The 20508-nt window shown below is 38.2% G+C and overlaps 1 protein-coding gene across 3 annotated transcripts in view; it reads right to left on the reverse strand.

The window, feature by feature from the left end:
* LOC145986703 (aminopeptidase N-like) overlaps positions 1 to 20508 on the reverse strand; it is an 81901-nt gene that overhangs the window by 17661 nt on the left and 43732 nt on the right. The window contains exons 4-10 of one of the 3 annotated variants that reach the window (XM_083121016.1): positions 11788 to 12105; positions 8955 to 9141; positions 8044 to 8155; positions 3785 to 3866; positions 2947 to 3130; positions 2258 to 2453; positions 969 to 1249 (exon numbers count right to left, since the gene is read on the reverse strand). The exons of the other annotated variants lie outside the window; for them this stretch is intronic. Of the exons in view, the coding sequence (XP_082977142.1) occupies positions 969 to 1249; positions 2258 to 2453; positions 2947 to 3130; positions 3785 to 3866; positions 8044 to 8155; positions 8955 to 9141; positions 11788 to 12105 (1360 nt within the window). The remainder of the gene's footprint in view (positions 1 to 968; positions 1250 to 2257; positions 2454 to 2946; positions 3131 to 3784; positions 3867 to 8043; positions 8156 to 8954; positions 9142 to 11787; positions 12106 to 20508) is intronic. 3 annotated transcript variants of the gene reach the window in all.

A 20508-nucleotide genomic window follows, 5' to 3' on the forward strand; every position in this document is an offset into this window, starting at 1 on the left:
CTGTTGTTAGCGCGACGGTGAGGATGAATGATGATAAAGTAAATGGTGTGACAGGACAGCCACTGCTATTTAGCACTGCCGTGTATATGCAGTGCTGTAGGTTCGTACGTTCTTGATTGAAATACACAAACCACATAAAAATATCATTATAGATACATAATATATACGTATATATTGATATATATTGTATATATTTTACATTATATATATTATTAATTACTAAATAAAATGTACCCAGTGAAAATATTTGCAAGTGAAATCTGCTAAATTTGAGAGGAACAATATTACCCTAATCCGTTCACATTCGACGCCACTGAACAGGATTTATATTCCACTAAAGCAAGAAAATTATTAAAAATATTACTTGTTTCATTATCATTCTATTAGACTAATAGCAGTAAAAATATAGCATTTTCCAAACCACTGTTATAAGTTTCACTAAAGAAATATCAATTTGCTGTGTATTAAATTTTGGAAAACAGCTAGAAGGTAACTATTGAATGACAAATCTTGGCCAATTGTCATCTATTAATATCATTTTTAAAATTTACACTTTTGGTAATGGCTCGTGTTTCTCAAGAGCAACAAATTAATAATTGCATTATTGCTACTTAATTGAAATACACATTTTCAATTATCTCCCTGCAAGTACGAAACTGAATATTAAAATAATACAACGACGCTACTTTATTTAAATATTTAAATGCAAATACATTTTAGAGAGAGAGAGAGAGAGAGAGAGAGAGCATAACTGGAGTCAGATAGGGATAGAAACAGCCATAGAGGGAAGCAAGAAAATGAAATTAAAATTTTAAGTAGGTAGAAAAATGTCTAAAGCTATATACGTAAGCACACATGAATGGACACAAGTCCATTGCAAATTGAGCAAGATCTTCAATCATTACGAACTTTAGGAAAGAGTTGTGCTTCAAACTTCACATTCGCCAATTATTTAACTATGACAATACCTTGTAATGCTCCCAAGCGTCTGTACCGTCAATGGACATGCCCAAGTGAAATGCCATTACGAACGCCATAAACCATGGCTCGTCGGTGTCCAAGTCCCTCCTAAGGAAAAGCTGCAGTCGAAGGTGGTAGGCAAAAGAGAGGTCACGTGACTTGCCCAGGTAGGCAGTGTTGTGGATCAGCTGGGCACGAGTCAGGGCGGGGATGTTCTTGAAGTTGTCGCTGTTCAAATACCGAGTGATCAGGTCCCAGTTGTCTGTGTCGTAGTTAACGTAGTAAAAGCCTGGAAGAATACAACAATGCCGTGAAAACTGAATACATAAGTTGAAAGATCCTTCATACAATTCTCTAGTATAAAAACACTCATGATTTATTTTTCTTGTTGTACATATTCGTTGCATGCTGGAATGATTTCTCTTGTAGTCTACGGTTGTTTCAAGCATCAAAACACAGTTTAGTGAACTAAAAATAAATATCTGATGAAAGGAGAGTGTGTTCTCCTGAAATGTCACAACAAAAAAATTGTTTTTATGATTGTATCAACCGTAAACTACAGGACAAATAAAAAAAATCATTACGTTAAAACTAAACAAAGTGTGTACAAAGACGTACATCAGACGGGTCGATAAGTTTTGATTGTTTTATATACAGTATGTTGCGTGTTAACAAAAGTTGCCCAGTGGAATTTTGGTAGAGATCCAATAGATGCATTCGGTGTGGAAAGGGGCTTTTCTGTATCAATGAACCTAATAACCGACGACTGATTTTGGGGAGAACATGTTTAAAAAATGGATGTTTAAATTGTGATGTCAGGTATAAATTTGCCATATTTATTAAATATAATATTGCATTAGGTGTGTGAACGAATAATGTATTTATGAACCATGAAGAACAAAGAATGATTGATTTGTTATTTTACTTTGCTTTTCTACCAGTTTTAACTAATTACGAAGATGGGGATGAACGGGATTAGATAAAATTGTTGAAGAGACAATCACAAACACACTAGGACAGCACAAGCTCCAAAGAGGAGAATACTGACCGTGAGTTCAGACGTTAGAGTCTCGATAATCTGTAAAATGCAGTCCAGGATAACAAAATGAAAGAGAAACTATTTTTGAAACTTGCCATGGTTTGCACACTCTCAGCGATATCTATGAAGAGTTTCGTAGGTGAAGCCTCCCAATAATATCCCAATTGGTACAATAGCTTCTGAATTCTATTTCCATAGCACAATGATAAGAAACAAATTCACAGAGTAGTTATATGACCACACAGCGATATAACTCACCTACATACTCAGGATTAGCAAGGATGAAGTTATTGCTGTCTGGAAGCCCTGTCTGGATCTCCTGTTCCTTCTCCCGAAGGAAGACTTTGGCTCTTCTGTCGTCAAATTGAAGCTGGTCTTGAGTTGCGAAGGGCACAGGAATAGTCCACAAGATGTTCTCATCTTCTACCTTGTACTCAAACTCAATGTAGACTTTCTGGAACGAGAAACGTACGTCGGTATCTGAGTTTATTTCATTCACTTTCTTTGAGTTGGGTCCTCATCTTTAAATATGCACATCTGAAAAATTTTCCTTATGTCTGCAATCGAATCTCAGGTATTCCGACAACCAAACGAACACTTGCAACCTGTCACCATATTTGTCACAGTCAAGAATTGTCAAGAACAACTGTTAAGAACTATAGTAAACTGAGAATTCGCAACAAATATGTTAACAGAAAATATTGTTTCTATTTGTGCAGAAGTTCTCAAAATATATTTCAAATATCTTGCAAAATTTGTAATACGAATTACCTTAAACACTACAATTTAATATTATATATACATAAACATTGTGTATATATGATGCACACACACACACATTTTGCATATGTCTGTAAGTGTGTCTATGCATTCTAATTCCTTAATCTATACGTTGTAAGCAAAGTAATGTCCATAGCTTATAATTAAAACATGGAAGCTTATTTTACCTGACTCAACGTTGCTGTGTTGTTGTCGTAGTTTCTGTTGATGGTGACAATAGGAAATCTAGCGTAGTCGCTCCATGTGGCTGCCATGTCAGCCAATGATATCTCCTGCGGTAATGTTCCTTCCTCGTGACAAATGTCATCGTAAATTTGCCAGAAATACTCCTTGGTGTAGGTCGAGAATTTCCTGGTGAAGAGAATTGCTATTATAACTTTTGTAGTGAAGTTCATATATGATCCTGAGTATGTGTACGACAGGCAAAGAAAATGTGAGAAATCGGTATTAAAAAAAAAGCACGTGGAGTACCATGAAAAGTGGTTCTACTCACCAAAACGAAACTAATCTGAAAATTATTGTTTTAAATTGCGAATGCTATAATGTGCATATTTCATCAACAAAATGCATTAGTATCTGTAGCCTATATGCTTTACAGACAAATTTAGCCAAACCTTGCATCATTTTTCGAGCGTCACACACGTAACACTTTTTCAGAAATGCTTCTCGTGCATTTCGACGTGCAAACCTGTCATGTCAAGCTTGCTGTAATTTTGACACGTGGTAACCAGTTGGCTTGATTCAAGCCAGATGCAAGGTTACATCTTGCCAAATGCTTTTAGCAATCTTCTTCACTTTACCTGAAAAGATTGAAGCAAGCCAACAGTGTTATCTAGGATAATGCTAACAAACGAAATACGTCATTCACGACATACAACCGGCTTTAAACTAGAGAAACAGAATATATACACACATTGGAAGAGACTGGAATAAGTAGATGATGAGGAATACAATGATATATATATAATGAAAATACATATGCAAGAAAACAATCTGAATACTTACTTCTCTTTGATCAGCCTCCTAAGCGTCTTCTGGTGGTTAACTGGAGAAAGGGTTTCGTTGTACATAGACAATGTCACTCGTTCTGAAAAGTAAGGAGCAACATTTCGGATAGATATTATTTTTTTAATGCTACACAGTCACACACAGGACTAAATATAAAAGCAGTGACACGGCGATCAAATTTTAATCACTCACAATTTTGTGATAACCGATTCTTAGATTCAGAATTCTGAGACACGGTATGATTTCAGATCATGTTGTCCCTGAACTGTCATAGTGGGATCATATCTGATCTTATGCAGCAGCAGTCCTGAAACATTCTGATCAAACCTTGTATACTTGTTTCTCCTGAGAATTGACTATACGTCAGTGAATTGTACGTATGCATTGTGTCAACATTCCCTAATAATGTTCAATTAACACAAAATAAATAATTTTAAAGAAATTACAATCATTAAAACTGTTGAAGACTAGCACGGGAGCGACCAGCAAACCCAGTGTCGCAACGAAACAATGTCGTGAAAACTTGTCAATTGTTGCTTCAAAACCGTCACCTTTCGCTAAGACCGTCAACAGACGAGGATATCATCAGCAAGGACACAGTCAGACAGATTGTAGTTCAAGATTTGAGAAAACAGAAGGTTTATTCGCGCTGTGATCCACACTTTTTTCTCCAGTGCTAAAATATTGATTGACTGATTGAGTTTGTGTTTTAAGTCCACTTTATGCACAGTAAGGCTAATCGGTACTGGACCTACAGCTTAAAGTGGGACCCGAACCACTATGTGCCTCAACCGGGTATCGAACACGGGACCCCTCAATTACAAGGCAACGACGCAACCACTGCGCCATCGAGGAGGCCTCAATGTTGAAAGACTAAGAAACTGCAGGTTGCCGAGATTTGATTGCCACAGTTTTTTTGGACAAAGTGCTTAATCACCCTCCGGATTCGCCAGACTTAGCACCCGCTGATTAGCTGATTACCTTTTGTTTCCAAAAGTGAAATCACACTTGAAGGGGTATCTTAATCGATTTCGGTCATCCAGAAAACCGCAGCGAACACATTAAACACCAATGCGAAGGGTGACTTCTACAGAGACATCCAGGATCTGTATGAACGTGCAAATCACTGTGTATAGTTAAAAGCGATGTATGTCGAAGGATAAACAATAATAGGGGTATTTCATTAATTCAAACAAATATTTTATATAACACCTGTTCTAATCTTAGTAAATGCGCAGTGTACGTACAAGAGCTGTATTGACATTCTTGCCAGGCTATCCTCTTTCCACTGTTAAAGCAAAGTCAGCGAAATCAAGTCCACGTGACTTGCGAAAAATCTTATTGGTTAATTTCTAATGCAGGTGTTTTACACGTATGAATGTAGTGAGAATGACGAAATCGTACCGCTTGTGGTATCTGTGGACAACCGGAATTATAGGAATTAACTCAGAAAATTTCACACTTCTCGTTCTGTCTATATAAACAGCTGCGGTACACATAAATAGGATGAAGCTAAACCGATTTCAGAAATGTACAGGGTTATTAAAAGAGCACCCCATGGTTTCTTTATTATATTGGGGTGAATTTATGGAACATATTTTAATTATATGGGGGTGCATCTCTGCCTAGTGTTCAAAGTTTTTCTTCTAATAGTATGGCACACAGCTAACCTCATACTTAGCCGCTAGGAGTGTGCAATGGAAGACATTCTGGGTCTTGCAATACCACGAAAAAAGTCTGTTGTGACCGTACGGCGACAATGGAGGGCGACATTTCAGAACTGAGAAAAGCATTCGTAAGTGGTACAATCATTTCGTAGCTACTGGTTGTTTGTGCAAAGGGAAATCCAGAGACCGACCATCAGTGTTTGCTTGGTTGGTTTGGTGTTTTAAGTCCACTTTATGCACAGTAAGGCAGTAAGGCTAACCGGGACTGGACCTACAGTTTGTAATATTCACAATTTCTACCTTTCACTTGCGAATATTCCACGTACGATATGGTACGGATATAGACCTTATTTGTTTAAATAAGCTCTCAAATAAACTCTATAGACGGCAGCACTACGGGTTTGGAGCTTCTCGCCGTCAAGCGGTGATAATGAAAACTACTTCTCCCCCCTCCCCCTTTTTTTTCTCCCCGATGATTCCGATCGCGGTAACCTTCAGTTCGCAACCAGACTTCCAAGCAGCAACTCAGGAAACCGTCGCCTAGAGTGCCTGTTCCTTTGAGTGCCCACCAGGACCATATCGAGACGGAAGACTTTTTCTTACCGGCTACGCTTCCGGACTCAAGTGGGAATTTTCGGCTGTAGTAATGGGTACCCGGAACGGACGAGAGAGAATGATCTTGAAATCCTGTAGTTTGCTTGCTTCAGAACTTTTATCTGCGAACTCGCATTTGACGTCCCATTCCCCCCCCCCTTTTTTGTGGTGATAAGCGAGCGTAGTGTGTTGATTGCATGAACAGTAACCAAGCCTAATTGCCCCCCAAAGGGAATTGACTTAAACGTAGGCTACATAAAGTGTCGGACATACGAACGTTACCCACGTGGAATAATGACTGTAATATGGGATACTCAAACGCGACGCCTTTTGACTATGCGAGCTATCATATGATGGAAGGTCCTCTTCATATTTAGAGTGCAGCTTATGAATCGTTGGGGAGCTTGTTAGAATCTTGCGCTTATTTATATTACCCTTTTTCATGATTCGAACGTCGCAACCCTCGCATTACCAACCTGAATTAAAACTTACCTAAATACCAATATAGTAGCATCAATACCCGAGAAATTATACCATTACGAAATAATAATTGTAAATTGTTAGAACTGTAAGTATTTTCACGCAAATAGCGTGGCGTGCTATATTGCACCTGTTCTGAATTTTGTCCTCTTTGAGTGACATGTCTGATAATGTTAAATCCAGAAGGATTTTTTTTATATTTGTTGTTGAGAAATAAATCAAACAGAAATTGTTAAAGATATAAAAAAATCGGCTTGTTCTTGTATGATTAAAATTTTCTCTGTTTGAATAAACATTTTTGAACGTACCTGATTAGACAGTTACATAAGCAAAGAGAATGGTGCCTCATATTAACAATTGTTCCCCTTCCCTTTTGGATTGTGTCTAATTAACCAACGGTAAATGTTGAAACGTCGCGATTAGTCCTTTTTTTTTGCGACGCCTTCGGGAGATTGACACGCAACAGTTGTTTGGTTTATGTTATATATATTTACTTATGCAAAGTGTACCTTTGTGTTTGCAAACTTTAACGGCCTTTTGATACATTAGGACAAGTGCCCTGTTATAATATAATTGACATCTATGCATATAGCCACTACCTTTTTCCCTATTTGTTTAAGAAAAGGCAAAAGAACGGAATCTTTTAGGATTACGCCCGTTCTCTTGGATTCCAGTGAATAATGGAACCTAACGCAACCTTTCTGTTGTCTGATTAGTGTTTGGGAACAATCACGTAGCAGGAACGTCGCGTTAGCTTGTGTTTTGTATCTCTTGTCTAGGTGCGGGTGCTGACAAGGGTAACTTTACCACGCGCTTCCATTACATTATTATTAAACTAATTCGGGTCAGTTAGCACCGCCCTACACAAGCTTAAAGTGGGATCCGAACCACTATGTGCCTCCATCGGGTATCAAACCCGGGGCCCCGTGATTACAAGGCGACGACGCTACAACAGCGCCATCGGCGAGGCCATCCCAACAGACTGTGGACCAGGGTTGTTAAAGGTACTGGAATCCATAAAGTCCAAGTTGCGTATTCTTTCATTTCAATGCGGAAATTGGACACTATTTAAAATGACCCTAAGAAAAGGTGCCTGGACCGTATTTAAATTAATTCGGAAGAAAGGTTCCTGGACCGAATTGATACTTTACAGATAATAAGGCTATTTACCATCCAGAACCCGTTTATGCTTGCTGAGTTTCTCTCCTGGACCGGAATTGAATTTATTTAATATTCCTGGACCCTGCTGTGGACCTTATCCCAACGAAGCCGAAAGAAATCAGCAAAAAGGTGCAAGTCGGAAACTTCACCTGCCACAAACAAATGTCTGGAGGATACTTCACAGAAAGCGGCTGAAGAAACTCAGTGTGATTTACTAAAAATCATCAAATTACATTACAAAAACTCTCAGATGTTTTCTACTCATGTACCTTAAGTTTGCAATGAACAGAAACCAAGGAGTTACTAATGAATAGCCCTGTGTGTATATATATATACATAAAAATGCTTTCATACCATGTCGTGCTATCCACTTTGGTTCCCGCGATATGTCTGACACATCCTCGTCTCCATAAGCAAAGAACAATGCGTACATGTCCGTCATTTCCTTGTGCATGCTGGGAACTGCCTACATGGAAGAATGTCAAGTTAGCACACTAGAATTTGATAATAGAAGATTCACAGAAAATGCAAAAGAATATGTTAATAATTATAAACGTAAATAGGAATTGTAGCTTTCCTGGCTACGTGATTCCAACAAGTGTTCTCGGGTTACCACCATGTTAAATTACAACGTTTCGAGCACATACATTGTTCGCATCATCAGGGAATGTAAGAAATGGAGACCAATGTAGGGATAAGTACACGACTATGATGGCACGGAGTTTGGACGTTGCCTTCCTATTGGCTCGCCTTGGATCCCGGTGTTCTTATTGGCACATGACACAACACAATTCAGAGCGAGTCAATAGGAAGGAAACGTCCAAACTCCGCCCCATCATAGTCGTGTGTTTAACCATAAAATTGTGTCCATTTATACATTCCCTGATGACGAGAGCAATGTATGTGCTCGAAACGTTGGAAGATAAAGCCGATTTAACCTGGCTGGCAACCCGAGAACACTTGTGTGAATTATAAACGTGTCATAACAATTAGTTGCACAGTCGTGGAAAGAATTACTTCAGCTTAAGACTACTCGTATTAAGGCTCTATGGGGGAAGATTTTTTTCGTGACTATACATATGGTCCTAGTCATATCTTAGTAGCTATGGTCATTGCAATAGAGCCCCAAATTAATCGTCCACACCAATGAACTTTGCTATATCCTTAAGTTGCACTATTGGACTTCATCCGAAGCAGACAATGGAAATTCATTCTTCACGACACTAACTTTATAGTATGAGAAAATAATTACTATATCCACTTACCGCGTATTGAGCTTCGACGGCATGCAATAAGGCTAATCCATCTTGGAGCTTCACGTCGTCCCACCAATCAGAAGTCACCAGTCCTCCTAGCCATTGGCCTGCTAGAACTTTTGCAAGGTACAACTTTTCAAAACTTTCTAGAAATTTTGCAATGTGCAAATCCTTAGAACTCTTATATTCAATGTTCCTGTCGACAGACAACGTATTCATTCACAATGCAAGATATCACAATACACAAGTTTAAATAGTTCGAAAACAGGATATTTTTTTTCCAAAGACTGATGAAGCCAATCTCGTTCTTGTCTCTAGGTTCGAGTCAATAGTTACAAAAACACACTTGTGATCAGGGTGGATATAAATCGTGATTTTTATTTAAAAATCATTATTGATTATTCATTTAATTAAATCAATTTTTTTAAATTTAAATCGATTTCTAAAAAAAATAACAAGTTTAAAATTGCTTGTATGGCTTTTGGCACCATATATATTCCTTTTCCGGAATGTCTGGAGTAAAGACTTGCAGAGGCGAAATATTGTGGGCGGGACAAGACTAGGTGGGGAAGGGTGCAGAATACACAATTTCCCTAGTAGGCTTGCGAGCTGTCATGTTTACTACAGAACTACTTGAGCAGTCGAGTCGCCCCTTCCGGCGATAGCCCTCCCCTCGGCGCGTTCATTGGGCAAGGCACACACCCGCAACGTGTGTTCAGAACGCGTTCGCGTTCTCTTACACCAGACATTCCGGAAAAGTAATATAGATATATGTTTCCATAGAAAGGCTGTTTCTACTAAATGGCCCTGCAAACAGAAATTGAACAGTTTGATTAGAGCAAATAAGAAATTATATGTAAATATGCATTTTTCTGTTTCTGGTACTATGTGTATAAATCAACTCTGAAAACTTTTGTTAGGTGTGTTAATGAAACTATCATACATAGTTTCGTTAACTTTTCCTCCAGTGAAAATAAAACATTTCGGATTTACTATATAATTGTAACTTAAAATATTTTTTATAGTCTTTGAAGTTAAATTTTGCACTTTTTTTTAATGGTAGTTTGCAAATTATCAGCTGCCATATTTTTCTTACAGTTTAATGATAATGACAGTATTTACGGTTTAACATGATAAGTGTTTTGTATATTTTTCTACATAAATTGTTTGCTAGTTTGGTCTACAAATATTATTGAATTTTAAATCAAGAGAAATTTAAGTGTTTGCAGTTTACATATTACATTTCCTCTCGTATGAGCTTCACCCTATCAGTACAAATATTTAGATTCCTTTCTTTTCCTTTCTTTGAGTTTGATAAACACCACTAAATGATTATGAGATTAATGTACTTTCTCCAGAAGTGATTCTGATATCTACAAAATCATTATGTACATTATTCTATAAATTATTTATTTAAAGTGATTTAAATCAGTGATTTCTATAAAAAAATCACCTGACTTAAATCTTGATTTACATTGCGATTTATATCAACCTGATTTAAGTCAATTAATTGTGATTAAAAATTTACTACTTAGGTATTTGGACATTAAAGAACAGTCATATAACACATTAAGTATAAGGAATCAGCCATCGCCTTTGAAATGTCTAAGAGCTACTCTACCAAGAAAGGAAAAACCCTTTGGAGCTGTTCTGGAATTCTCACAATCGTGCAGAACACGCCACTAAGGAATTGCTCTTGCAATTACTATAAGCAAAATTCAAGGTCCTATAAATAAGCAGGTAAATATCTAATAATTCTGTGAATGTTAGTGACAATTGTTCTTCATTAGCATGCAATGTTAATAGGATATTCTCCAACGTCTAGTGCTTTAAACTGAACTTATTCCAACAAGCTCTTATCTCGTCTTCAGGTAAAATTTATTTTTGCCAGTGGTTGGAATTGAACCTCTATTGATACCTAGTGTTAGAATAAGTATAGTTTAAAGCACTAGCCAATGGATACTGTCTAATTAACATTGCATGCTAAGGTAAATATCTATTCCGTGTGTCTGAAGAAATCGCATACTAAAGTATTTTGTTTTAGAAATATCGCACGTTATAGGCCACAATAGTCTCTTACACATAGCCACTTTCTCTTTCTCTTTCTCTTTTCTCCTCTGCTTCTCGTTTGGCTCTCATCGTTCTCTCTCTCCCCTCTCCTTACTCCTCAGATTTTCTCTTCCTTTACATTTTTCAGCTTCTTTTAATCTATCTCCTTGTCTCATTTTTCTGTTCTCTTTCTCTCCTCCCACATCTCACTGTGAGAGCATGTGTCTTCCCATCTTTCTTTCTTGACATACTTCTCTCTCTTTCTGGTCTTGTCTCGTTTTAACAGAGGCCCTTCTTCTTGTCCTCTGTCTCGTATTGTCTCATTTGTCTTGAAAAGATCCTACCTGCTTCGGTACGATTCTTGTGTAATCGGTTTTTCAAATTATAAATGTGGCACGGTGTTTTGGTACGACGTTCTTTGTTAGATTAACACCATGGGTGTTGTTTGTGAGTCTCCCTGCATCAATTCATCATATCATCACTCGTCTTCATCTTTCCAATAAGCCAAACATAGCTGAGAAAATAAAATAAGCCAAATTAATCAATATGTACAAAACAACGAGAATGTAGGATTGAAATTATTAGAAAATAGTTTTGTTTGTAATCGTTATGAAGTTAAATGTTTCAAACAGATCTCCTAGTATTCAGAGTCGTCGTTATAGTGCAAATAATAGTTACATTTAACATACTCTTGGCAATATAAAATCAGGTGCACTCAATTTGTAATTTCTTCATATCTCATCCTATACACATTACATGTCAACGATTTTACAGTTATGTAAAGCACACTCACTTCATGCTAGGCATTCCCCAACAGTCAAACGTCCAGTCAGACGTCCAATAACGCGATTCAGGAAGGAATAACACGTCCACTTTGCCCAGTGGATGCGGAGTATCGAAGTAGTTCTCGTAGTACTTGACGAGGTCCACCACGTACTCCGAAAGATACTCCTTGGTGTCGAGGGCTCCTTTGGGGGTCCACAGGGCGACGTTGGTCACTCCAGCCAACCTCTCTCTCTTCTCGAACTCCGTGAGGGCGATTCCAGCCATGTAGGTGGACATCGGAGGCGTCTTCTGGAAGGAGTCCAGCATCCAGCCTTCATGATCGGGGCTAGTTGGAGAAAACGAGGGAAAAAGTTACTCGATAAGATTTTATTACTTATACATTTCGTTGTAAAAGTGGCACATTAGGTAACCGCAGAAAAAAATTTCAAGTGTAATAATCAGCAAGTCTTGTCCTTGAAGTGTTCTATGTAGAAGTCCGTGTGATCTTATGTTTACAGATGCTCTTCTAAGATAGAAATGCTTAAATGGAGACCGAGAGAGGAAAAACAAAAATTAAAGACGTAAGACAGAAAATGCGTTGGAAACAGAAAGAAGATAAACAAAAAGCGATAAACAAATAGAAAAACGATAATTAAAAGAAGAGAGAGAGAAACTAAACAAAAGAAAAGTTAGAGAGGGAAACAGAAAGAGAAAGAAGCAAATGAAGAGACAAGAGAAACAAAAGAATGAATAGAAAATATAAGAAATGGAAGAGGTAAAGAGACAAAGAGAAATAAAAGCGGTAGACTAGCGAGTCACAAAAGGAGAACGAGATATAGGAGAACTAAAGATGTTAGAGAGAGAGGTAGGAGAAATATGACAAGAAAGTGGAGAGAAAAAATAATGGAAGAAATATTTACAAGAGAGAGAGAGAGAGAGAGAGAGAGAGTAAGTAAGAAGAGTGGATTCTACGACTGGGTTTCTAAAAAGAAAAAAATCACAAACGAGTAGATCGTCGTACACAAACTATTCGGATATCTTCAGATCCACTATGTGTTCCCCCCTTTCCCATTTTCCCCCGAGAAAGTCAGTGCAAATTTTCCGTTCTTTAGTAATGTGGATCAAATTGTAACAATATAAAACTTCTTTTGGTGCAATATTTTTGCAATGTAAGTATATGTTTTCAACAATAATTTAAAATATATCAAATTCTCATATACATACTAATCTGGGACAATAATTAAAACAGGAAGTTTATTGCTGTTGGTTTGATTTGATTTTTTAAGTCCACATTAATCGGGACTGGACCTACAGTTCAAAGTGGGATCCCAACAACTGTGTGAATCCACCGGATCCCGATTTTCTATTATTGATTTGCTTTATTTTACTTCGCTTTTTGTGCCACTTTTGGCTAATTTGCGAAGATGGGGATGAGTGATGATATGACGAAATTGATGAATGGACACTCGCAAATATCCATGCCCAGGCCGGGATACGAACCCGAAACCTCTGGCGTCTTAGCGCGATGTGCTAACCACTCGGCCACGGGGATGACCCACCGGGTATCGAAACCGCGAGAAAGTTTATTGCGGTAGCCACAGAAAAATGCAATGTCTCCCTTTCCTAGGAAAGATCAAAGCACATGTACAAACATCCTGTAGGCTCATCACACTTTTGTTCCTACATTTCTTATATCCTATAGAAAACACAAATTGCTTCACTTGGTTTTTTGTAGACGTGAATGATACAAAGAATTTATTTTTAAAAAATCAACTTACAGAGCTTGGGAAGAGGCGAGAGGTGTGTTGGAGAGGGCAGTGACGGTATCTTTCCTTCCGATGGAGATTTCAAACTCTGCTTTCAACTGGGGCTCATCAAAGCAGGGGAAAACAGTTCTGGCGAATGTCGGTCTGAAGTTGGATATCAGGAGAACCCTGTGAAGAGAATCAAGGGACCTTTGTAACACAGAACTTGCAATTAGAATTAATGTATCCATGACTATGCTATGAATGGCAATAAAAAAATGTGCATACATTTGCATATATAATTTTCTGTCAAATAGCACATCTTCCAAATAAGTTAAAAACTAAGAAAAGTTAATCAATTAAGAATTGGAACTCTGAAATTGAAAATTAATAGTGGGTATATTGTTTCCAATTGATTGACTGATACTATAAGGATGAAGTATGAAATGTGAATACTCACTTCATATCCCCGCTTTCATTATCCACATAATCCTTTCTATACCATCCTCGAGATATTGATATTTTCCCGCTGAATTTGATACTGATTTGGTAGTCCTTCCCTTCCTCCAATTCTCCGTCAAGATTGACGACTAAGAACTGTTCTCCAGTCTGGAACTCCACGCCGGAAACAGTGACTGGAGTCTCTCCGTCCTTCACCTGGACATTCTCCGCTGGAATCTCCAGATCCACGGCATGAAGAGTGATGTTGTTGGAGGCGGACAAACACTTGACCGTGATTACCACCTCTCCAAAGAAAGCGTCTTCTTCCGGTAAGGGTCTTATGTAGAGCTTGTAGTGCGAGGGAGACAGGTTTACTGGCAAACGAATGTCCTTCTTCGGGTTCTCAGTTCCACCGTTGATGGATCTCTTCAATCTGTGCAGAGGTTCCGCCTCCTCGACCAACGATCCCTGTGACTGTAGGGCAATTGCAAGTAGTAATAAGGGCAAGAAGACCTTGCTAGCCCACGACATGTGTCTGGTCTTCATCCTCTATCTTCGGCGAAAGACTTTAGTGCAAAGCGTTCTTGGAGACAATCTTCTCCAGCGATTGTTAACAATCTGCAAGGAATCATAAATAAGAACTAAAACATTCCAGCTACATGGTTGTATGACGCATGTTTGCATTGACTGAAACGCAACAATCATCTGACGCCTACATATTCTGGTCAGACGCAGGAAGAATGGACAACCGACAATGCACAGTTTACAAACTGCCCAAGGTCGCAGAAATTATTTATTCAAGGTGCATAAATAATCGCTTTATTAACGGTATTACTACTAGTTCCTTTCGGTTGATTATGTTTAAAACGACTTTAGATATTGCATGAATATTGATTGTGTCGATGGTACGCGACACCTCTTCCACGTCACGAAGTCGGCTGAAATTTGATAATTAATATATTTGTGTAGCTCAATCTACAACACTTCTCCCGGGAATTCAGACAAAGTGCAAAAATTCATACCAAATTTATATTCCTTTCTTGTCTTGCAAGTTGTAATTGACGGTTTCTGAATTGATGATTTAGATCAAGCTCGCATCTAAGTTTTAAGTGGCAGTTTCCAGATTGAAGATTTAGATAAAGTTCGCATCTAAGTTTTAATTGAAGGTTTCTCGATTGAATATTTTGATAAAGCTCGCATTTGAGTTTTAATTAATGATTTCTGGATTGAAAATTTAGTTAAACCCAAGTCTCGGTTTATAGTTACTTTCTGCATTACACTAGTATCTAAATTTAAGTTCTCACTTTTAGGATTTCGTTCAAGATCTTTGTATCTATGAATGTTGAATTCACCTGTATCTACCCAGAGTTTTTCCTCACTATGGTCAGCGTGTTGGTCATTCAAACTTCAGCAATGAGACTAGCAGCCAGCGACTCATTAGTGACTCGCCCCCCACCCCCATGACCCATCCGACACATCAGCGTCATATTCTGGAGCAGTCATATAGAGGTCAACAATTGTTATGGTGTTGAATACATTTTTTTTCATTACATGTGGATAACATTACCAAAGAGTTATCGTCTCACAAACAGGAAATGCACATTGGGGATTTTCTTCCGTCGCTGATGTTATCCAGTCACGATAACACTGTTCTACAAAGGTTTTTTCTCCTCATGTGAAAATAAGTTTTTCTGAAGGAATTTCGTATGGGAAATTCATATCCGTAATTAGAATTTCGCTATCAGGAATGCTTTATAGTTATATGGAAAAAAAAGAGACTCATTTTACTCAAATTCACCGTTCGTGATAAATGCATGGAAATGTCAGATGAGCAGCTGGCAACATCTGCTTCTGTTTCAGACGTTGGCAGTTCTTTTACTAAGCTACATGATGTACCTGCAAGTTATTGTCAAAATACTAAGCATTGTATTTGCAGCTCTTGTTTAAGTTGATATACTTTGTCTGTCGAAATCAACCAGGTAGCTTCTGCTACATCTGTGGAGACTTGGCCTTTGGAAGGCAGAAGTAGAGGATTCGATCTATCATGAAGAAGTACTACAAACATTACCTTGGAATCGACCAAAAAAATCTCCACCCCAGCACAAACGTTACTCAATTTAGGCAGACGTGCCTATTTTGAAACTGAGCACCTACTGATTGATCGCAACGACGTTAGTGGTTTAATGAACATTCATACGTTCTTCTGATGTCACAAAGAAACCTCTGAGATATTAGAAGCTACCTAACTAACTCTCTAGCTTCATAAAACCAAAGGCTTATGGCTGTAGCAACACAAGCCTTCCATCTGTCCCTATCCTAGGCAGGATCTATCCAATATTTTCCATCCTTACCGATTTCTTTAAGGTCCAGGGATATTAGAAGAAATCCTTGGAACTGAGCATAAGTGGAAGATAATTTGCGACTTCAAGATAGTTGCAATGATTTTGGAAATGCAACATGGCTACACAACGTACACCTGCTTCCTCTGCAAGTGGTATACCCGTGACAGAGGTAACACTACACAAAATGGAATTGGTCTCAATGAAATTGACAAGTAGGAGAAAAATTATACAGCGTGTGATGTTCCTCTTCCCCCTCTTCACACCAAGCTAGGCATTACGAAACAATCTGTAAAACTATGGACACAATTTGAAGAAGATTTAAGTGTATTTCAATCAATTTGCCTCGTCTTTCAACAGAAAAGAGAACAACAGGCGTTTTGTGGGACCTCAAATTAGAGAAGTTCATCAAATCCAGATTCTGATGAATGTATAACAGGCAAAGGAAAAAGAACATGGATATAATGTTATATGCAATACAAATTGCAAAAAATGTATTATATTTTTGAAAATAAGTATTATATAACAATTCTGTGTGCGAATATTGTCTCACATATCACATTTATAACATTTAAACATAATATACAAGGTTTCGAGAAAGGATGATCAAATTATTCCATGAGCTCAATCAGTATTCTTCTTAAAATTGCAAGCATTCTAGAAAAACATAAAAACACGATTACTCGTAAACTAGCCCTGACAGAGAAAATCTAAACACAGATTTGAAATCAGCTCAAAATTTGCAATAGGAATCAGAATTTTTTCCTCCAGAAAAATTAAAAAATGATTTATTTTTTATTTTTTTTGGAACAGTGTAATTAATTGAAGGTGGATGATGATAGTGACTGTGGCGTTGCCTATCGCACCAGAATCCAAATTACCATTGCCACAATGAAAGTAACAAGTAGGTCTGGTACAATGGGTCTACACGACTACAATTTACGTCCTTTCTTGTGTCTCATGGAAATATAGAAAATCTAAAGTCTGAAGCTGACGGAAGTGATGAAGAATCAGTTTGAAAGAAGGAAAGGGGCCAATTCAGTGCAAGGTGTAAAATGTGCCACAAAGTATATTTAAGCCGAATCTTAGATCGGAAGTTTATGTATATCTTTAATCCAGAAAGAAACACTTCAAACTTACACCCCATATTTATCTAAATCTTCAATACATAAACTGTCAATTTAAACTTAGATGTGAGCCTTTTCTAAATCTTCAATCCAGAAAGTGTAGAGTCAAACAAAAATCTGGAATATTTCAGGTATATTGAAGTCCTGAAACCATATCCATGGATCTGAATGTGAAGAAATTCATACATGCCAAAAATAATGGATTCAAGAACTCTTGGCGAAATTTAGAATTTGAGATCAGCCATCATTAACAGAACTCGCTAAACTTAGGATTCGATAGAAGTTGCGCTAAACACCATTTTTATGATTTGCTCTGGAAAGTTTATCTCAACCTACTTCAAGTTTACCGGACCTGGTGAATATTTTAATCCTTCAAAAGGGTTTAATCCTTCATTCATCCTCATCTTTGAGATTAGCCAAAAGTTGCAGAAAAAGCGGACATATCGGTCCAATTAATATAATATTTGGTATTTTATTCGAGATTGTTTGTTTCTGTTTAAAGCCAATTTTATGCATAGAAAGGCTAAATGGGACTGAACCTACAGTGTAAAGTTGGATTCGAACCACTGTGTGCCGTCACCTGGTATCCAATCCGGGACCTAAAGACTACAAGGCAAAAACGTTATTGGATTTCACCAAATTTCATATTTGTGATTCTTGCAGTGTATGAGATAGCAGGAGGCTCTAATATACAGACAGACGGTATTGTAACATGCAAGCAATTTATTTTGACATTTCAGTCCATAAAATATAACGAAGTTTCACTACAAGAAAGAAGTTATTTGGTGATATGTAGAATGTCCATACCAGTAAGTCCGTACATAATCACCATAATGTTCATAAAAAATAACCATGTTCTATATTATGAATGAAATTCCTTTAAATAGTGATAATGTAGTTGCAATTTGTGTCCAAGACAACATATGCAGCCTTTGAACAGACAAGAATCACCCGGTAGGACGTCGCCTTGTAATCAAGGGGTCCCAGGGTTAGATCCCTCGCAGTGCACGTAATGGTTCAGGTTTCACTTGAAACTGTACGTTTAGTTCAGATTATCCTACCTGTTCATAAAGTAGATTCAACTTTGAGGGACTAAGCAATTATTTTTTTTTTATAAAGAGAGTCAACAGTATAAACTGTAGGTCCAGTCCCGGTTAACCTATCTGTGAAATTGAATTTACTGATTCATACAAACAAACTTTCCTCGTTTCAACGTTCTTTCTTCCTTATGGCTGTAACTAAACCTGATTACATTCCACCATGACACTTCAGGCTGACTCATTGTTGCCAGCCTAATGTCCAATGGATCACGAATATTTGGTCTGCGATCTTTTACCCGCCGCGCACTCTTTTCCACTAAACTCTAGTAGGCAAATCAACCGCATGCAAACGAAATTCTGATCTAATATGTACAGTCTCTTTAGTGCATGTTTCTGTACATACTTTCACTATTAATTTATGCCAGATTCAAGACTTCCCAACTCAGGAACTATGGAAATTCCAATGAATAGTCCCATCTCAGGAACTGATCTTTACCAGTTAGTTATTTCAGTTTAATGTCTTCTCACCTCAGGAAGTTTCTTACTAATTGTCTCGGGTCAGGAGGAGTTGCCGTTTGAAATAGTTGACATTACACACACTTGTGTAACTGCTAACCTAACCTACAAGTAAACGATCTGCAATATACTCAAAATATATTCGAGGAATGAAGAAACTCCAAGTAAAGCAAAGAACCTTTCCTAATAATGCATGGATATATTTCTATATATATATATATATATATATGCGTCCTCCTCCGTAGTCGAGCGGTTAAGGCGTTCACTCGTCTTGAGATCGTTCGCTGCGGGACGGCGTAGGTTCGAATCCGGCTCTGGTCGGAATTTATTCGGCCTACGTATAGGGCCGGTGGCAACCCACCATCGTGAGGAAATTGGGAAGCTCCGAGTGAGTGAGCGTAACCCGGTCGAGAAGACCTACAACAACGGCTGGGGGTTCGTCGGGCTGATCACCCGTCACCCCAATACTGGTCTAAGACCTCCACGCTATAACAGGTGACGGAGGAACAATGTGGGAGGGAGACCAGCAGTCGGTAGGTAAGCCAAGGCCCGCCAAGGTGCTGTAGAGCTGTAGGGTTATGGTTATATATATATGCAGATGGAGAACAGAATAATACGAACACCTGTGAAATTAGGGAAAATCTTTAATAATATGTTGTTGGACCACCATGTGACTGAAGTACACTTTGTATGCGACGTGGGATGGACGCATAGAAGTCATGCGCAATGTTTAAGGGAACATGGAGCCATTCTTCCTCCAGGGCAGTCTCCAATTCCGAAAGTATGGCTGGAGGCGGACTTCGAGCACGCAGTTTGGACTCCAAATATTCCCACAAATGCTCTACAGGGTGGCTCAAAAAGTCACTTAACACCCTCGGTAGAAGGCCACTGCAGCGTGCAACATGGAAATGGTGATGACCAATCATTGCCAGGCCAAGGGGTAACCACATTGACGCTACCCGCACGGTCGGCGGCCATCTTGAATTCAACTTCAGAATTTTAAATGGGAAGGGGGTGATATGATATATCTAATCAGGCTAGAATTTCACGAGAAATGGAATGGTGAAGGTTTTTTTTTATGTATCTTTAACAAGTAAAAAGTTATGACTGAATTCTTGTACCAATTTGCTTCTTTTCGAGATTTTACAAAAATGCCTTAAAATTTGTTTAGCGCATAGGTAACGCATCGAGATCAAAGTGAAATCTAGGAGAGAAGTTCGCATGCCATGCCATTGCATTAATCGGATACATCCATGAAGAGCTGTGCATTATGAATGGTTGTCGCGAACAATTACAGTGTGACGCTTCCATTAAATGAAAAGTCCTTCCTTGAAAAAGCTGCCGCTCCCCAGGAAATAAAGTCTGGACAAAAGGAAGGAGATGATTCCCGGAATGATCCGATAGTGTTTGGCGTTGATCTTCCCATGCAGAAAAACAACTGGTCTCACACCGTGCCAAGTTATCGCACCCCATACCATAATGGACCCACCTCCATGCTTCACAGTCGGCAAGAGGCAGTCAGAAACGCATCTCGGTGAGTT

The sequence above is a fragment of the Lepisma saccharinum genome, chromosome 4, assembly GCF_977018435.1.
Source record: "Lepisma saccharinum chromosome 4, izLepSacc3.1, whole genome shotgun sequence".
Taxonomy (NCBI): domain Eukaryota; kingdom Metazoa; phylum Arthropoda; class Insecta; order Zygentoma; family Lepismatidae; genus Lepisma; species Lepisma saccharinum.